The sequence below is a fragment of the Phalaenopsis equestris genome, unplaced genomic scaffold (assembly GCF_001263595.1).
Source record: "Phalaenopsis equestris unplaced genomic scaffold, ASM126359v1 Scaffold000769, whole genome shotgun sequence".
Lineage (NCBI taxonomy): Eukaryota > Viridiplantae > Streptophyta > Magnoliopsida > Asparagales > Orchidaceae > Phalaenopsis > Phalaenopsis equestris.
In genome coordinates this window covers 35243-55914 of record NW_018165209.1, presented here as the reverse complement: position 1 = coordinate 55914, position 20672 = coordinate 35243, and the positions used below count along the sequence as shown (strand labels likewise).

Genomic DNA, 20672 nt, shown 5'->3' with positions numbered 1-20672 from the left:
CCCAATTCGGTCATATCATTTGGGTGTTGAAGTGTAGATGTTAGCCCTAAGGCGAGGGGAACGTGGGAGCTCTGAAGTGAGATACGATATCCTCCCAGCCTAGCCGCAAATTCAGTAAACAAGATTAGCATTAATCAATGTTTTTTATGCCTGGACCAAAGGGTAAAGAATAGGCATGCTCCTATTTGGCACAATACAATTTGAACTGATTCACTCTATCCATTCACTATAATTTGTTGACAAGGAGAATGATGCTTTCATATATATTGAATTTCACATTAGAAACTTTATTAATATAATTAGTTACTTAAGAGTTAATAAAATTACATATTTATTTTAATTGCTTATTAGTGACAGATAAGCAATTTGAATTATATTGTTGTGATTAAGTATTGATTTTCTAAAATCTTAGTTCGTAGCTTCTAATATTACTCCCTGTGGGATCGATATCTAGGACTCTATTAGAGCCTTATATTACTTGAGCGATATGTATACTTGTGTTGATAAGTGTGACTTTACCATTATTGAATATTTTACATATACATCTTTGTCAAATCTATAACTGTTATTAAGTCATTGGTGTCGTTGCTGAGGAATTAAATCTTCTAGCAGCAGTATTAAATACTTTTATTTTTAAGCATATATAAAGTCGTTGTCAATTGATAATGTGTTCATGTCCATCATGGTCCAAATTTTCATTCTTTCGTTGACGTACTTTGCTCATTTCTTCCTTGGGTAGGCACAGTCAACTCTTCTTCGATTGCAGAACCATCTGTTTAACCATCCTTAAACGAAGGAGTTTAGGAATCTTTATAGTCTTGTGTAGACTCAAACCCCCAATAAGTGTAAGCGAGGTGCATTGTGAAGTCAGCCCACACTAGGTCCTAAATTTCATTTTTACCCCGTGTTTCTCGGGTTTGACTTGCTCTTAGCAAATTCAATCCAATCATTGCTTGCGTACTTTTCTTTTATACACCGAAGCCAAGCGAATTCTTTTAAACCATATTGTCAATAAAATATGAAAACTATGCTCTAAATAAGATGAAAATATCGTAACTAAATAACATATCCAAAAATAAAACACCTAAATCAAATTAAAAACAAAAATATACATAACAGAGATTGCCTAGTTCACTGGACGAACTTTGATAATTTTAGTGTTTTCACTATAATTATGAAGTATAGACTGTTACTAATTCTTGAAACTCTTCAACTGACAGTTGTGATGGCGTCACCAAAGTTGATCTTTTCATTTGATGGAAACCTACCCCATGAAAAAGCTACATTCCGCCAAGGAGCAATGATAAACTTAGGTACCAGCTTTGATGAGGTCAAAGTCATCCTCGCAAAAGCATGGTATGTGATCATAAAGACCGACTTACCTGAAATAACTGAACCAGCCGCTAAGTATGAGCTGAACAACAAGTTTAACCTTGCTGAGATCAAGAGGCTTAAAATCAAGGAAGCTTTCGTTAAGTTTGTTGCCCTCGTATCTTTGAAATCTGTTGTCCATGTGCCAAGAAGGGTTGTCACTTCTACTGCCACTAGATTCACCGTCACCTCACCAATCATTTCATCAGCCAAAGGAAAGAAAATTCTATATGTGGAAGATCCTGATATGTGTTTATGTCTGCCCAGTCAGTGTTTGAGATTTGGACTAGCTCAAGTGTGTTGTTGACTAGGGCATAAAGAAGAAATTGCAACAAAAAAAATTGGAAAGGAGTAAAAGCCAAGGCTGCAAGGTTGGCTTTTAGCAAGACAACTCCTCATTTGAAGGAAGTTAAGGAGCATGAGACCTCACCTTCATCAGTGGGAGCATATTTCACCTATTATCCGCTTCCACTGGAGAGGAGAGCATTTATAGTATTGTTGTTGTGTTGCCACAACCATCTGATCGCAAGAAGGAACGGGAGAGGTCCACACCTCTTACCCGAGTCCGTTCAGCTTTCAAGAAGTTAGTCGAACAATGTTCCATCGCTTAGCTTTTGAAAGGAATGGGATGTGTCGTATCCCCGTAGATGAAGAAAGAAATGTTGAGGAAAGACAGGCCTATCCATTAGTTTTAGGAATCACAACAGTCTTTTCTTCATGCTAGGTTCCACTCTGGATACCGTGTCAACACCACTGTCACCGTCATGGATACCACCATCGATAGTCAGAGACCTACAAAACGTAGATCCGCTAAGTCTCGCTTGGGTTCGAGAGTACTACCTGTCGTTGCTAACGAGGAATCTCCAAGGAGTAATGGAAAAAGATTGTTCGCTACAGTATCAGGTTCACAAATTTGGAGCACACTTCCTTCCTACACACCAATGTCACTGCTGGGACACCTCATCCCAAAACATCAGTGCCATAGAAGAAAGTGTGGGTACCTAAGGGCGCTGGATCAGTACACTTGGGAGAAGTGAGGACAATTTTCTCGAAATGGATTATATGTCTGAAGCTGCGACAACGACTGCCATAGATACTACAAGGATTACTACAAAAAGGGAAGAATTTCAAGAAATGCCGATAGATCTTAAGGAAATTAAAGGAAAGGAATTTGATGCCAAATTGGGAAAGCTCAGAGTTGAGATCACATAGTTGGCCAAAAAAAGAGGAATGGATTTTGATGATGAAGATACAATTTGTCAAATTATATGGATAAGGAATTTGCTACTATTAACATCTTTGACACCCGAGCCATGTCATCTGCGCGCAAAGCTCCACCCTTTGTTGAGGAGAACACCGTAGATAAATTACAAAGGGCTATTCAGCTAAGAGATGAGCAAATTAGCTGCATGGAAAAGTGAATGGAGGAGATGGCCTCCATGTACAATGCACGAACAATCACAATTACATTTTACAAACAAAAGGAAGATGTCACTTCAACCAACAAAGGTGAACCGTCAAGGAAAGAATTAACTTAGAAGATGGTGCCATAAAGTGATATTAAGTAATTAGTCGAGCAATAAGTAAAAGAGGCCTTAGGCCAATCGAAAGGGGACACATCAGTTCCAAAGGGTAGACATTATCTGCAGGAGTTCGATTTCATCCCGTACTCTAAAGGTTTTTTTCCAACGAACTTTAGGACTTTGAATGGAACGAGCACCCCCCCTATTGCTTATTGCACATTTCCGAGCTAACCGATGCAACAAGAAGGGTGATTAGGCATTACTTTTTTGACTATTTGTGAGCAGCCTTTCAGGGATTGCATTCGATTGATATGCCAAGTTTCCCAACATATGAATCAAAATGTTCACAGAGAGAATTTTTTTGTGAAGAGATTTGTCGGGGCTCAACATCATGTAACCATCAAGGATCTCATAATGGAGCATCAGAAGCCCATGGAGACATTGGTCCAGGACATCTACAGTGGAGAAACCTCAGCATAAAGTGTTAACCACAATAACAGGAGTGACACGCAATTGATGTCTTGTTTAAAAGTATTCATGGTCCGATAGCTTTCCTGCTTAAAAGAATTATCATTAAGGTGTTCAAAAAACTACTAAGTAAGGTCAGCAGCTTTGCAGGAAGAGGTGAAGCATATAGAATCCATAGAGAAGATTGAAAAGACTATATCAGGAAAGGCATATGAGAAGAAGTCCAGGATGGTGGCAGCGGTGGATAAGGGCAAGCAACCCATAGAGATTTAGTTAGAGTCATCTCAGCAACCAAAACAACGCCGTTAGTGGTACAGTCAGCCTGGTCAGTCGTCATCTCAGCAGAGACAGTATAGGAAAGATAGAGGACAGGGCCCATCGATGGCAGACCAGTTGAACAAGGTGCATTCCTTCAGAGATGACATAATGACAAAGATGTTCAGAAGTCTGATAAAGAAACCAGAGTTCAAATTTCTCGAGCCTAAAAAAGCCAGCAGAGGTCGACAAGAAGGATCAACCCAACTATTCCCCATACCATAAATTACTTGGGCACAACGAAGAGGGTTGCTTCAGCTTCAAGGATTGACTTGAGAAAAATTACAAAAATACAAACATAAAAATGTTGAAAGAATATTTAAAAGAACCTGAAAGAGGGTCTATAAATGTTATTTTGGCCGAGCCAATCTCTCCGATAGATTTGTATATAGTGGAAGATGGATGGTGAACAGTTTAGACTAAACCTTCAAGAAGATACTGGAACAGATTCAGGCTGCCTCAACACATACCTTATTCAGAGTCTACAATCTGCCAGACCAGTGCTCACCATTACACCAGAGAAGCCGCAGCAAAAGGAGATAAATAATAAGTAGACCGCCAACGAAATAAAGGACGATAGCGCGAGGAGTGGAGCAAGGGATGCCCCTGTTAGATTGGTTGTGTCAAATTTGGGGAAAATGCACCATAAATCCTTGATTTTGTATGATTATCTTTATGTCCGTATGGGATCTTATAATTTTAAAATTTATGATTTCGGCTATATTTTAACTCTCTAGTGATGACGTAACCGAACACAACCAATTTAACCTTGTTTTTGATTCAAAAAATGATCCTCAAATCACATAAAATTCTGATGAATACAACACCAAAGTTGAAGGAGACATCGATCACACAGGTTGCGATAGTTTGGAAAGTGAGGGACCAGTCCTCGAATGCCAAGGAACAAGATACTAAAATTTTCTTTGAGAATAAATGGTTAAGTTTAATGGGGAGATTTCTTAGGTAGTTTTAAATGCTTAAGATATAATTAATTATAGGAGCTCGCTTTTATAGGAGTGAGAAACTCAAACTCTCTGGTTATGAAATTTTCATGTGGTTATATAAAATTTACGGAATCATACACTTCCAAATTCTATACCACAAGGAAATCCTTACGACGACTTTTTTTTCTGTTTTTTTTATCTATTCTTTTCCTTCTTCTCCGAGTTTCTTAAATATTTCAAGATCACCTATATGATTTGAGTGAACAAGTCATTTGAAGAATAAGACAATAAAATAGCTAAACATATTGGCGACTCCTTTCGACAACGATAACAAACCAATGACATGACGGCGGGAATTAATGGCGATGGACACGTTCCGGTGGCGACACCGGCTCATCGGAAAACACAAATTATATACACTTTTCCTCTCTTTCCACTTTGGATTTTCATCGCTCTCTCTCCACCTACTTCGTATTCTAGTCATATGGAGTCTTCTACCAGATTGTATGTATTCACAAACTGTATCGGTTTCTACTTCCAAAATGGATTAAACAACTTTCTTCTTATGTGTTTACATATCTAACGAGTAAAATTCAATTTACGCACACACACATATATCTATGTATGTATGCATGCATGCATGTATAATATGTGTATTTTTTTTAAAAAATAATATAGTGATATGAAGTCAAGTGATATAAATAATTTAGATGGTATAGATGTAGATAGTGATGTTTACGCAAGGTATTTGATGTTTAAATACATAATTGTGCGGCAGGATCTAGATGTCTCTAAACTAAAATCAGAAACCTATTTAACCTGCCAAAACGCCCATCCACATCACGAGCGAATATTCACGACCGTCGGGCGACAGGGCTACATACCTGCGCACCATATCACCCCGCAATTGGTCGGGAAGCAATATCTTCTCGCGCACCCCTCCCGGCTTGGCCGAAAGAACCTTCGCTTTGCGCCCGTAACGCCAGGCATTTCCCCCCTCCTCGCCCCGTTTCTCTCTAAGCCATCGCCTTCGTGACCGAACCATCGCGATACAGTTGCTGGAGCTACCTACACAGACAACAGAAACTCCCATCTTTCTCGTCCTTCCGCTACAATCCTACCGGAAACCACTGAGAAAGGTAACTTCACATCGTTCTATTCGTTCGACGGGTGGGGTTCCATTTCCGCACTTTATAGCGAGGAATCGATCCCCACTTCCATAATCGGAAGGAAACGTTTTCTCATATGCTTTTTGGTCTCTGTCATTTGCTTGTTTTTTAGCTAGGAAATCAGAGGTCCAATCTTTCCATGTTTTATGCCTTTGCACTGGGAGTTTCTTGGGACCGCTACTCAGATAGGATTCTAGGGTTCCGATTTTGACATCCATGGGGACGTTCATGGGTATGGACTACTACAACATTCTGAAGGTGAATAGGAACGCTACCAATGAAGACTTTAGGAAAGCTTATCGAAGATTGGCGATGATTTGGCATCCCGATAAACACCGAGATGATAAACAGGTTGCTGAAGTGAAGTTCAAGGAGATCTCTGAGGCCTATGATGTGAGTTGTTATCTTTTCATTTACCGCAGATTTCGTTCTTTTTTTCTTTCTTGACAATCAAAAGTCCTTTTCTTACCTCCTTTCTTAGACGGCCATACTTGGAAATACTTAGTGTAACTATGCAATAATTGATTTCCTTTTGACATGTTTTTTTATCCTACAAGACCACAATGTTCACTTATTTGTAGGTATATTGCCACCACCCTTATATTTTAGGTTTTAAGTGATCCGAAAAAGAGAGCAATATATGATGAATATGGAGAAGAAGGCTTGAAGGGGAATGCACCTTCTCGTTCTCAAAGAACAACTTCATACCGCGCCGGTTCAAGTGGTCAGAATATTTTTCCATTCAATTCTAGGACTGCAGAGGAAATTTTTGCTGAGGCCTTTCAGAAAGATTTTGATTTGGCATACATGCCACGGCCAAAGCCCACGAGGTTTCGAGCAGAAGCTACAAACAGTCAGGGTGTCAATGTTGAAGCTGCAAACATGGCTCAGAAAGCACCAGCAATTGAGAGAAAACTTGCATGCAGTCTTGAAGAACTCTACAAAGGATCTACAAGAAAAATCAAGATATCTAGGAACGTCATAACGTCTCATGGGTACATCTTTGCTTCACCGTTGTTCTTTTTTTCTAAATAGTTTGTTATCTTATATTTACTTATTGTATCTCCTGATAATGATTGAATATTTTATTGTCCCCTTCAAGGATTTTATGATACTTGCAATTACTAGTTTTGAGAGCTACTTTATTGTTCTGTTGATTTCTATTTAACTTGCTTTTGCATTTTTTACTAACTAAATGTGTTACATACAAGGTGTTTTTTGTTTTCTTCTCCCGTTTTATCTCAAGTTTAATGCAGCGAAGTTATTGATTTGATTTTATACAGCAGATTAAACATTAGGACAAATACCTATTGTAATTTTAATAGTACTTTTATAAAGAACAAACTTTTAATAAAAATAAAATGGATATAAAAATGCCTAAAACATCCAATCCCTTAACGCCAAATATTGAGTTTCCATGAGACTCATTTGTTATTTCCCAGTGATCCCATTGGATAATGTATTCTCTTATATAGAAAAAAAAAATTAAGAATATGAGTTGTTATTGCTAGATGTCGGGACTAATTAAGTTGTTGATGCAATGTGTGCTAGAAGATAAGACTTATCATCTTCTTAATTTGGCCCAATATATTGCTTAGAGTTAGGTGATAGGTTAGGGCTGGTATGGTTGTGTTTTGTTTTCATTTTTTTCTATATATTTCTTATTATTTTTAAATTTTTTTTTTCATTTTCTATCAAAAAAATTAAATTTTGATGTATTTGTTTTCAAAGATAAACCATAAAACATGTTTGGATGCATAAAAAAGGAAACAAATTTTGGTTAAAAATGAGTAATGATAAGTTTTTTCTTCTAGATGTAAAGCAAATAAAAAATATTGGTCATGAAAACCCATGTCAAAGCTTTCCACAAACCATAGATAAAACCTTCCCATAATCAAATCTAGGCCAAATCAGAAGGGTTTAGAAATCCTTACACTGTTGCAGACTGCCGGTGGGTGCAGCAACAACAAATGTTAGGGAGGGGAATAATATTATAAGGTGGAAATGAAGGTGATGCTGACGAACCCAAGGTGCAACATTGGTATCAGTATCTAGGATGGGTATTAGATGTTCAACATAAAAGATGGGGATATTGTGCTTATGTTTTGGATAGGGGGAAAGGATGTGGAATCAATATATTGGAGACCACTAAAATCAAGATAGTAGTGTTTTCAATGGAAACATGAAGATTTTTTTCTAAAAGTGATAACAAAAATACCATGCCCAACATTTATTCTAACTTGTTTTTTAAAACAAAAATGGCACCAAGCATGCCCTTTACTGTTGATGTAGTTGCACCATGCTTAATATTTATATGCCATGTTTATTTTTTTCTCTATTGAGATGCTGGCTCCTATTCTATTTTATAGCCAGATGAAGAAACTTCTTATTCTAATTTGTTGAAAAATTAAATTAAAAGTTTTAAATTAATGTGAATTTAATCTGAGGATAATATATATTGTTGTATTAAGAAGATTTTTAAAATAGTTGTTGGAGATTACAAAAATAGTATATATTAGTAATAAGACATTGTTTGAGCAAGGGGTAAAAGGATTTCAAAGAAAACATATGCTTTTAAAGAATGGGAAATAAATGAGTACTTTGAAAACAAAGCAATTTTATGGCATTAAAATTTTATAATTACGTCAATAAGTTATGCAAAGTAGCAACTATTGAAGATTTGCCTAGTATGCTAACGCCTACAAAAATAGGAAAAGGTTTACATATTATTAGGAGACTAGAAAAATGAGATCTAATGACTAATAATAGAGTTAGATATATCTTGATTAAAGATTAATAAATTCAAAGGAAAAATGAAAACGTTATTTTGAAACGTTTAAAAATAAAATTTATCTTAGGAAAATTTTACAGTGTAAAGTTTATTAGGATGATAATTGAGTAAATAAGAAGTATTTTAGTACCATTATCTACGAACAAATGAGACTTGCATTTATTGTGGTAATTATATAAAAATCAAATATATGAGTCATACAATAAAGATATTCGAGAAGATATAAAAATCAAACTTATAAAAATCACAACAATCTAAAAAAATAATTTTATTCTAAGAAAATTCTTTATAATAGTGTTTTTTGTGGTAGGACGCTTATTGAAAAAGTATAAATAACATAAGATTTTTATATAATTCTATTGAGCTTGAGTATGCATTTAGTGTCTATCATGAGTATTGATTTGACGGCCATTAAAGAGAATGTTTGTGTCAAAGGTGTGTTTAAATAGTTGTCAGTGACTTTGAGTTTTAATAGCTTCATCATTATATTAAAGATTACCATCAAATCCATATCTTTTTTGTATTGTCTATTGAGATTATTGACAAAAGAATTCAAAGGAAGGTGCAATTATTTTTTTTATTTGTAGGTTACATGATTTTGATGATTGAGACCATTTCTTTTATGAAGTTAACAGTTTGTTGGAAGGGGAGGCTGCGGGTAATTTTCCTAGTAAGATTGATTATTGAAACGAAGATTGAGTTCATGAAATGCACTGTTTGCAAAATAAATAAATAAATAAATCAAAACTAGGTTTTGGGACTTTAAATATTGCTAATCTGTTATACTAAAAAGAATGTAGTAAAGATGACATGCATTCAAGAGCTAAAGTTGAGTGTTGAGAACAGAGGAACCAAGAGTTCAAGAGTAATTTTCTTAGAAAGTATAAGTTAATAGCTATGTCAGTGTTCACAACATTGCAAAATAAAAAAATTCTTCAATAACCATGTTGAGATATTTTGGAATGAGGACATGAAGAGATTGTATGAGAAAATTAGAAGAATCGAGTTAAAAAATGATTATCTTTGAAAAATTACAGGGAAACACTTTTTGAGAGTATGTTTGTTGAAAATAGATTGTTGTTTGACTTTTAAGATGGAGGTCAAAATATACAAGGTAAAATTGATATTTGGTGTTAATAAGAAAAACTAGTTCAGAAAAAGTGGTAGATAAAATGTTAGATGTCTTGATATTGTACAAAAAAACAAATAGAAAAAAAAATCAAAATTTTGTAGCACTTTACTTGAATGAAGGGTAGAGAAAATCTATTCCTTAATATTTGGAATAAGGCTATCGTGATGATGACTCTTTGTTTCTTAGAGGTTAAAAAATAATGCTTTTCTCAAAATATCATTTAATGTGCTAAAATATGCATAATATTTCCAGACACGAAGGAAAAACATAATACTTGGGATATTTTGTGAAAGCTTATGGAAGTATGCTTAGTTTGATTCCCCACACAAGTTGATTGTGCGTAGGATGGGGATGCGATGTAGGGCGAGTATTTGTCCAAAAGAATAACTATAAGAAATTGGAAACTTGAAAATAATATTGGTCTTTTACTAGTGGTGACATGAGTGGTTTAGGGAAGTTAACTTAGGGCGTGTTTGGGACGGCGGTGCGGTGGCAATGTGCTGTCGCACCGCAGTTCTTCCTGTTTGGCAAAACTGTGTTTTGCCTATGATCTCAAAAAACTGTTTTCCCATCAAACTTGGGTTGAAGAAATGCTTAATCTAAAAAATGAAGCAATGTGCTGTGATCTCAAAAAAATGTGTTTTGCCCTAACCTTAAGATACAATACTTAATCTCGTACATAACCCTAATCATAAACATACTTGCCTTATTTATACTTATCCAAAAAAATTGTAAAAGACTAAATTGCTCGACCGCTAATAAAAGATAAATTTTTCTTTAGGTGTCGATCTAACATTGCTCCCCTCTCAAAATAACACATTGCCTTTAAGGTGGCAAAAAATAAGGGTGTCATCCATAACTTTTTATCTATTTCTACAACCACCGCCTCCTCGTCACAAAATATGAGAACCTGTAAAGTTTGATTATTGCAACAATGTTCTGAGGTAAACTTCTCATTACACCGAAAATATAGTCCCTAGGCTTGCTTCTCCTAGATCTTTTTCTTTATAAGACACTTGAGTGTAGGTCCTCGTTGTGGCCCATGATTCTTATCATGAGAAGTCTTTCTTTTGACTTCCACTATTTTAGCTTTTGGTGTCGTCTTGGTTGTCGCAGTTCGGTATGACACTTTACCTGTGTTGCTCCTCATACCCCTTTCCATTGCATTATGATCTTTAACCAACTTCGCTAATTTTATAGTTTCTCCCAAGTCTCACGGGCTCAACGAACGAAGTGCTGCACATATGTCGGGCTTTAGAACCTTTTTGAAGTTTGCATTGAATATTGCTTCAGAAATTCCCTTAAATTGTTCCAACAATAGTTTAATTTCTCCCTATACTCCATAGTAATCCATTCCCGAGTCAATGCAAAGAATTGTTTGTGTAGGTCTCCTCGAATGATTCAAAAAATGTTTCAACAAGCATTCCTTCAATTCTTCCTAGATTTTGATTGGTGATGTTGTTCTCTCCATTGGTACCATGCTAGAGTTTTCTTTTCCAAATATAGGGCTGCCACCATTAATTTTTCTTCCTCTGTAAACCCATTAACAATAAAATATCTCTCCACACAATAGGCCCAACCATAAGCATCCTCTTCTTCAAAGATTGGCATCTTCAATTTTCTCACTTGCGAGTTTACTCAATTTTTTGGACCAAAGTTCATTCCCATAAAACAGGGATTGAGTTCCCTTCCTAGACCCATATTTAATATATCTGATTCCATAAGTTTAACCCGCCTCATAATCAACTCACCTTTCCCCATAAGCTCCAGAATTTCCTTCTGCCTATATGGTTGTTGCAATAAAAGACACTGGTATTGTTGGATGCAGCTATCTGGCGGTGTCCCAACCACTGTAGATTTTTGTTCCGAGTTGAAATCCTTCTAATTGATTTTTTTCCTTACCTAAATCGCTTGTCGTCCCATTCTGCTTGTTACCTCTCGTTCCCGTCTTGATGTAGTGCCTTTCCTTTCATGTGTTGGCGCTCGAGTCCGCTTCCCATTCCTTCAGCTAATGTCATAGCTCCATATCCATCAGACAACAATGCTGCTATAAGGTCGCATAAATTCCTAGATTGCCGTCACTGGCATTCATTCTAGACGCCGTCGCTCGCATCATTCTAGACGTCGTCGCCTATGTCGTCGCTCGATACCTCTTCAACCAAAGTAAGGGTTTGTGTAAGACTCCACAATCTTTTTTATCATTTTTTCTAGGGCTATGACCACCCCTCCAACCTCCCCTCCATGACTAAGAAAAACTCCTCTATTCCAGATCTAATTTGACTGATCTCTTCTACTAGTTTTTCCTCCAAAGCGTTCATATTTTTTGCTACAATTACTCCTTTACGTTGATATCAAGAGATTTGAAATTCCTGACCGCAGGTTTGGCGTGTGCAGAACTTTAGTCACTGCAATCTCAAAATTCTTCTATACAGTTCAATGGAACATTGGAAGCCGCGTGGAATTTTGGAAACCGCATTTGAATTCATGTACATCGCAGATTTCAATCATGAATTTCCGTCACAAACAATGTTGAACTCCTTTGCATTGTAATCCCAATCACCAATTTTGATCAAGGGCGCATAGCTCTTGTACGCCGCGATCCTTCTACTTTCATGTGATATGTACCTCGCTTTTAGTCTATTCACGGCCATGGACGCCGCAAGCCCATCGTTCCTTCCCAGCTAGCTCCAATCGCAACTGTATTGTGATATTAGGTCACGCCATGACCATTATATGCTTCTTTAAATCGTGACTATTTCGCATGGTTCAATCTCGAACGTCAGCGCCCGAAAGGTGTGATATGTCGTCACGCTCTGCTAGCTCTTATTGCTACTGTATCAATAAAGACTTTGACTATCTGTCGCTATCTCATCAATATTCCCAACGCATGAATGTCACAATCCCTTCGTTGTCCTCCCAGCTTGCTCAGATCACGACCACTTCGCTAGGCTATGTCACGAATTCGAGGCAGCAGAAACTGTGAAGTAGATCGATGCATTGATACCTCTTGATAGGAATCTTCCACAAATTTTCACAAAAGTTAGGGCACAAAATATTCTATTACGAGAACATCAAATTACTCCGCATAAATACATAAGCTAAGCAAAACACCTACAATTCGAGATGTCGACGATTTCTCCCAATTTCTACAATTCTAGAGGTAGGAAATCTCTCCCAAACGCTAACACTAAGACACAACACTCAATCTCATGCCTAACCCTAACCCTAAACATATTAGTCTGTTTTATATTAAACTATAATAAATAACAAAATACTAAATTGCTCGTAAACCTAATAAAAGATAAATTTGCCTTTAGGTGCTGATCTAACACAAGTTAATATTTTTTCTTAATAATCTATAATCTCTTTTTTTTTAATCATAGACAATAGTTCAAAAAGCTGTTTATAAGAAATAAATTCATATACCACAATAGTTCAAAAATCAGAGTTAACAGCTAAATAGAAACTCAGTGTCACTTCGTCTAAATCTATCAAATAATACGAATTATTTGCACTATTTATTTTTGCCACTAAGAAATTTAAGGACAATTAATTATAAACCTTTCTAATTGCCAATGTGCTTACATTGCATTTTTTTTTTTTGGTTCACCCAGAGAATCTGTGGCTCGATCAGAGATGCTTGTGATTGACGTGAAGCCTGGATGGAAGAAGGGAACTAAGATCACATTCCCAAAAATGGGAGATGAGGAAGCCAACATGATTCCAGCAGATATAGTCTTTGAGATTGATGAGAATCCACATGCTATGTACAAGAGGGTTGGCAATGATCTCGTTGTTCTCCAGAACTTATCGCTCGCAGACGCCATTGGAGGAACCACGTTCAAGCTCCGTACCCTTGACGAGCGTGACCTCACCATTCAGCTCGCCAACATAGTTAGCCCAGGCTACGAGCTTCTGATTGCCAATGAAGGGATGCCGATTGCCCGGGAGCCAGGGAGTAAGGGCCATCTGAGGATCAAGTTTGATGTTATTTTCCCTTCTACTTTGACAGAACAGCAGCGCACAGGCATCAGGAACATTTTAGAGTGCTGAGCTTGGGGACATCCTAAACTACCTGCAACAAGTGTAAAAAGTTTAGTTATATTTGTTTGAAAGAAATTTTTTTATAATTTTCTTTTGTTTAAAAAAAGTTGATTGGAGTTAGTTGTCTATTCTGTAGAAGTGATGATGACGGGTTATGAGGGCCTTTTTCTTCTCAATGGATTTGGTTTGCTTCTTAATAGTTATGATTAAAGAATGAATCATGGAGCATGTTTTTACTTTGCAAGGAGTGGGTTTCATTGAGAGGACGGGTTGTTTAATTGGATGATAATACACTGATGGAAATGATTTTTATTATTTTTTAATTTTCTGATTCAACATGAATTGTTTTTATTAATATTTTATTGTCTCTGTAAATATGCTGTTAGGAGTAAATGGAGCTGGTGTTGTGGCATTGGGTTTATTCTTCTAAATGGTTTCTAATGTCATGTTGACAGGTTTGTTCTTCAGTATATGGTTAAGTATTTTCTTTTTTCGTAATTGTTGAAACTAAGATACATTTTTTACATGGTACACAAGTAAAAATGGTGCTGGCTATTTCGTTCTTTCACTTAAATTTAAAGTAATTACTTAAGTTTTAGACAATTTAATCATGGTTGATCATGTTTAAAGATGGTAGAATACTGATCATTATGTCATTTTTTTTATAATTTGAATCATAGAGACTTTTCATTGTCTTGATCATTAGTCTTATCCTAACCACTGAATACTGTTTATGAATCTTCGCCTCATTTTTTCATCGCTCGTTTGATTCCTTGATGTTAGAAAATATGTTTGGGAAAACGATGAATTTTTAGAATTTAGAAGGGGTGAGGCTCTCGTGGTGTTAAAGAAAGGGTTTTTGTTGGTGGTGAAGTGTTTGGAAGGGGGCGTGAGGCTCTCTTGTGTGTGTGAGTTATGAGTGAGTCTTTGTAATGGGTGTTTTGGTGTGTCTAGTGGAGTAAGAAGTCAAAGAAACTTCAAAGGATTTGCTTAGGGAGAAGTTTCAGGTAAGTATTTTGTATTTTTCTATGAGTTTTGTTTTATTGTGAAGACTTTGATTTTTAATATAAATTATGTTTTTATGTGTTATCCCTATGAATTCTGGTAGTTTCATTTATCTTTCTCATTGCAATAAGAAGTAATCATTTGTATAATTAGAATTGTTCAAGATTTCTCTTATTCTATACTTGTGATGATTTATTACTTCATACTTCTTTTACATGTTCAATCTGATTAATTGATGTCTTAAAACTTGTGAATCAATTTAACCAATTAATGTGTTAAAACTTGTTGTGAATCCATACAATTGATGTCTTAAAACTTGTGAATCAATTTTCCTCAAATGTGTTAAAACTTGTTGTGAATCCATAATGACCAGGGAGGGCTGTGTTTTCCTCAACTAGTAAAAATCACATTAATCTTGTGGGTGAGAAAGTAATCCATGGGTTAACGCAAAAAGATAAGGAGATATGTTTTGATGGGCGTAAGTTTATGATTCTAGGGTGACAGGTTAGAACCTTAATTAATTTGATCTAGAGTTTGGAATCTAAGGATCGATTAGTCCTATAGAGAGGGCACAGTGAATAATCTAGAGGTGAGAGACTAAAACCTGTCCAGCATAACCTAAGAGTTAGAAATTTAACTTTAGATTAACCAATGTTCATTATGCACTCGGGAGGGTAAAAAATAATATTGCTCATATTTGACACAAAACTATATTTTAACCATCAAACATTTGATTTCTACACTGATTATGATCACCTTGCAATGGGAAAGAACCTTCACATAGTTTGAACTCTTCTTCGTAAAATTAGTTTAGAAATATTGCATTTTCTTTAAAGCTTTGAAATAAAATTAGTAGGAATTTAGTAAGCTTATTTTACACCTAAACTTGCTGTCATGTATCTTAAATAATTGTTTGGAGTTCAAGTAAAATTTTCCTACTTCATAATAAGAGTTTTGCATAAAAAAAGTTTTACCTTCTCTGTGGGATTGATACTAAGGTTTTAAAAGAAAATCCTATTTTACTTGAAACCATACGTATACTTGTGTAATACCCCTAGTGTGTAAATTATTTATCAAATTCTAAGTTCTATAACATATTTATTGTACACATTAGCCGCTAAAATATATTGGGTCAAATTTTTTGTTATCTTTTGATTATCTTTTGAAAATTAAATAACTACATAATTACAAGTCAAGTCAAGTTTTAGGCGCCATTACCAGGGAATGAAGGAAACAAACGAAATTTTTTGACTTAGAAATTTTATTTGAAATTTATACATATTTTAGGAGAATTGTAGTGAAGTTTTTCTTTATAAGTACTTGCTTATTTCTATAAAATATATAAAATAATAATTTTTTTTTAAAATCCGAAGAAATGAAAAAAACCAAAAAATTAAATTTTTTTTTTGAAATTTTGAGTGTTTTGTTTTATTTTAATTTTATTTTCTAAACTTTCACTTTTACATGCGTAGTTCATGATCTAAAGATATAGTACCTTATGATTATGAGCTAGAATGAACCAAAAGTTGAACAACATTATTAAGTAATAAACTTTTTATTTCCCAATGCACTCGAATTTCTTAAAAATTTCTTCCAGGTAGAGCTGTAGCAAAAATATTAGCATTTTCCGAGCATAAGAACGATAGGTTTTTATAAACTACCATTCATGATTCATTGAAGCAGAGTTTCATTATAAGATTCTAAGAAGCAGGGGAAAGCGAGTCAAAATAGAAAAGGGAAAATTACGTACATAACACCCAATTATTATGGATTTACCTCTCACACCTAAACTTTCATTTTTCTTTTTACCCACATAGCACTTTACCTATGGATGAAAAAGATGGATTTAACTATTAAAATGTGATAATAAACACTATTTTTCTCATGATACTTGTAATTATGAAAGTTTTGGTGTGAAATAGGTAAATATGAAAGTTTTGGGGGTTATGCATGTAAAAGACCCCATAAAAATTATCAAGAAAAAAAAATTATGTCAGAATATCTTGATGTATATCAATATGATTAAAAATATTCAAATTTAGAAAAAATTAAAAAAAAAAAAAATTAAAAAACAACATCACCGATTAAATTTATCTTAACATAATAATTGTATGCCTTCCTCACATAGACTATTCATGTTACAATGCTTCAAAATTATACAATTTTGTTTCAAAACATCATATCATTTATTTACTTGTTTTTTGCCCATCTTATGAGCTCAGGTCTGGATGCGTATCTTTGTATCGCTGGCTTATGAATGCAGCACATGTTATTGGCGGATGCCTAGAGATTAGTCAAAAGACTGGTAAATAGCTCTCTTAATTAAAAGAAACGAAAAATAAAACGAATGGCAAAAGAAAACAAGAAAGAATCAAAGAGCAGGAACCATGAAACTCTAAAAACATAAAAATAAAATAAACTATTTAAAAAAAAAAACAAATTGTGAAAGAAAATTCGAATCTGAATCCCCAACAGATTTCATGAGCAAATAACACACTCACCTGGGAGGGTTCATCTCCGAAGTGCACGACGGTAAACACTCCACAAGGTAGTCATGGCTCGGGTTCACAAAAAAGGCAATCTGTTAACAGTTTACAAAATTCATTTTTTGTCGGAAGGCCAACTATCTTAGCAATGCATTCCGGTTATGATGGCAGCTAGTGTTAAGGAAGCTATATCTTAATTCCACATAAATAATATGCCCAAGCAAAAATGACATAATCTAAAATAAGAACATTAAGAGCAGAAGGAAAACGACTTTTAAATACAGAATTACAAAATATTGATGGGCCTTACAGAATAGCGTTCTTGTCCATCCACTACAACACGGTGCAATGTTGATCTGCACACAAATATAAACTATGAAAATTATATTTAAAGGAAAGCCAATTATTGATATGTAATATCTTCAAATTAGATCAAACATCGCATTTAAAAAATGCAATTTGAATTTATGTTTGCTAAAATAAAACAAAGGGGTAACTCACTAAAGGTCTGAAATGTCTAGAATACTCGCTTGAACTGTTCACCCATAAAAAGAGAATACTTGATATTGGAATTAAAAACTGAAAAAATGCATTACAAGGTAAAATAGTGACTTTTCTTAAAAGATCAAAATAATCTAAGACCATGGTATAACCTATGAGCCAATTTTCCTTATAATTACTCCAAACATTAAAAGAATGAATCATAAAAAGAGAATTCATCATCTTTGAGAACATGAAAGCATGTTATTCTCTGAAAACATGAAAAAAAATTCGAGGAAAATACAAAATGTATCCTATCTTCCTCATGTTTTGTGGATGCAAAATTTTCTTGCATTATAGCTGGACAAGAACCATTATAAACATTAAAGCCTTTGTCCTCAAAGGTGACGAATTTGTATGCCTATGATGTAGAAATAATTTCTTATAACAGAAACATAACATGATGCCTTGACATTGGACATTAAAGCAGAGAAACTTGCAAGGTCAGGGCAGAAACAATGATCAAGTCGAAAAGTTAATGTAACAAAATATTGAAGGCTGGCTTTGATATTCAATAGCAACAGTTTGATAAACTGAGATTATGATCTGAAAAAGGAAAACTACCTAAGGCAGAGTCATACCTGAAAAAATCATTACTTAACCGCTCAAGCATTTCACCAATATTGACAATGAAACCTCTGAAATGGCAAAAAACATGTTTCAGAGTTGACCAATTTAATACATTCATATCTTATAATCATGAATGACAACTGAGATGGATTATTATCGTTCATCAGAATGGACAAAAGATAATTAAGATAGTTATGTTCATTCAATCAAGATAGTTCTGTTCATTCCACGCTAAAAGTTCAACACTACACTAAAGCTGTAAAAGTGCACTGTCATAATCATGACTATGGAGTGATAAGAAAGTCAATTCGTTAGAATTCGATGTGATGGCTCTTCAAACCAAACTCAAATGACTGCAGGAAAACTATAGATCCCAAGCTTGAAATTGGAAGAGTTCAGCTATGACTATAATTAGGTTCAGATTAGCTATGCATAATGAAAACCTCGTAGCAATGCTTAAGAAAAAATAACAGCGAGCTTTCTGATTGTAGATGAGAGATTAACCCTTTCAAAGGAGCGACACTTTCCCAAATCCGAGGTTGGGCATCCTTATCCTTGCATATCTAGCAAAAGTACAAACAAGTATTAATATCACTTATAAATGAAAAAAATAAATAATAAAATAAAAATAAATAACAGACAAAGGATACTTTATAGAGACCTAAATTTTTTGTATTACCTGAAGACCCGCCACACCATCAGTGGCCAAGAGAGTAATCAAACCAAAATCAGAGTGTGCTCCACATCCAAATATTCCCCTTTCAGGATCAGAAACTTTACCTGAATGACATGATTAAAATAAAAATCATGCACGTCCATCACAAAGTATCAAACAACTTGGACATCAGGGAAAAAATAAAACAAAGTCCTGTAAAGTGCCTTAATAACCTTCATAATGAAGAAGCCTAATCGCCGCAATGGGCTCGCCTAGCATTTGCGGTTGATCAAAGTAATCAGCCTCTAAATCAAGTGCAAGAGATATAAACTTAGCAATTGTCCTGCACACTCTCCTGTAAACATATGATAAATAGTCTGAGAGTCTAAAAATATGAAATTCAACCACTGCAACTTTGGCAGTACAATGCTTGGCATTGGTTTGGATTCTCATGGTCTATTCAAAGGAGGTTCAAATGAAATGAAATAACAAAACAACAACGATTTATTGTAGAACAAAAACGGCTAGCTTAAAAAAGAAGTTCTTATCAGACCCAAAGCTCCAGCCATATGAACAGATGGGGATTAAAAGGAATCTAGTAAAAAACCATCAGCAAAAGTAAGCATATAAATTTAATATTATCTAAAGTTGGATGCTTATCAAACTCTATCAACAACCTTTCTAAGTGATGGTGATTCGCCTACAGTTCTATGATTTCAGCTTCCAATGCCAACATTTGCAACGGCGTCAAATTTCTCTTCCACAACCTCATTCCACAAACTTAGGCTTTAGTTCCTTTGCTCCATTGATTCCTTTCCCATCACCATTTTCATGCCTTTCTTTTCAGCTCTTGTTATTTCTTCTTCCTTCGACGCCACCGGTAAAATCACAATACAACTTGGGAATTGTCTTCCTTGCAACACTATTCAGATTTGTTTGTTTACTCCATATCCGTGTGCACGGCAATGCCTCGACTTCAATATTTCTTGGTTTTGATTGTTACTAAGCTTGTGGAAGTGTTGATTGGAACTGTAAACAAAAGCAAATTACCAGTCGTTCTAGCAGGTTATATATCTTTTTATAGTTGAGAGATCCAAGCCTGTGCTTTATTTGCTATCAGAATTTAGGGCTTGTTTCTTCCTATTTTTAGGGCTTAATAAGGGAATTCCTCTAACATGCTTCAATATGAATAGGAGAGTTAGAATTAACAATAATTCTTAACTCTGGCTGTATGTTATCCTTTTACATTTGGGAGTCAACTCCTAATCAAAATACGGTTTTAAGAATTTTTAGAAGAGATGGTCTCCTCATACAAACGTGAGGCTAGATTCAACTATTTGCTTAGACTTCTCAAATGCTTTAGAGTGCGTCTTTCGGATGTAAAAGCCACACTTCCCAAAACTTTATGAATCTTATAACAAGCAAGCAAGCAAAAGCTATAAAAAGATGAATGATTATTTAAAAAAAAAAAAGATTAACATTGGAAAATCATTTGCTAAAACTTGCTAGATGACTTTAGAAAATTAATTTGAAAATAATTTTAAAGCCATTACTTTATAAATTCTTCACTACTAAATGCTTTCGGAAAATAAAAAATCCAATCTTCATAAAAAAAAAAAAAATTATTGAATTGAGCTTTATGGGGCCTCGCAAAATCAT

The 20672-nt window shown here is 34.9% G+C and overlaps 2 protein-coding genes across 5 annotated transcripts in view; one reads left to right on the top strand and one right to left on the bottom strand.

Moving 5' to 3' along the window:
* Window positions 1-6017: 6017 nt before the first annotated feature.
* Window positions 6018-13787, top strand: LOC110031112 (dnaJ homolog subfamily B member 1-like). Its single transcript, XM_020734161.1, has 3 exons — window positions 6018-6183; window positions 6400-6785; window positions 13328-13787. Exons 1-3 carry the CDS (start codon window positions 6019-6021, stop codon window positions 13764-13766), a joined length of 990 nt encoding a protein of 329 aa, XP_020589820.1. The 5' UTR covers window position 6018; the 3' UTR covers window positions 13767-13787.
* The window catches only part of LOC110031113 (2-oxoglutarate-Fe(II) type oxidoreductase-like), a 31270-nt gene continuing 24315 nt past the window's right edge, over window positions 13718-20672 (bottom strand). For 2 of the 4 annotated variants that reach the window (XM_020734162.1, XM_020734165.1), the window contains 7 exons: window positions 19247-19368; window positions 19038-19138; window positions 18863-18921; window positions 18370-18426; window positions 17559-17604; window positions 17264-17343; window positions 16846-17045 (listed from right to left, as the gene is read on the bottom strand). In XM_020734162.1, the coding sequence (XP_020589821.1) occupies window positions 16973-17045; window positions 17264-17343; window positions 17559-17604; window positions 18370-18426; window positions 18863-18921; window positions 19038-19138; window positions 19247-19368 (538 nt within the window). In that variant the 3' untranslated portion in view covers window positions 16846-16972. Of the gene's footprint in view, window positions 13789-16845; window positions 17046-17263; window positions 17344-17558; window positions 17605-18369; window positions 18427-18862; window positions 18922-19037; window positions 19139-19246; window positions 19369-20672 lie in introns of those variants that run through there. The other 2 variants (XM_020734164.1, XM_020734163.1) reach the window with 2 other exon arrangements.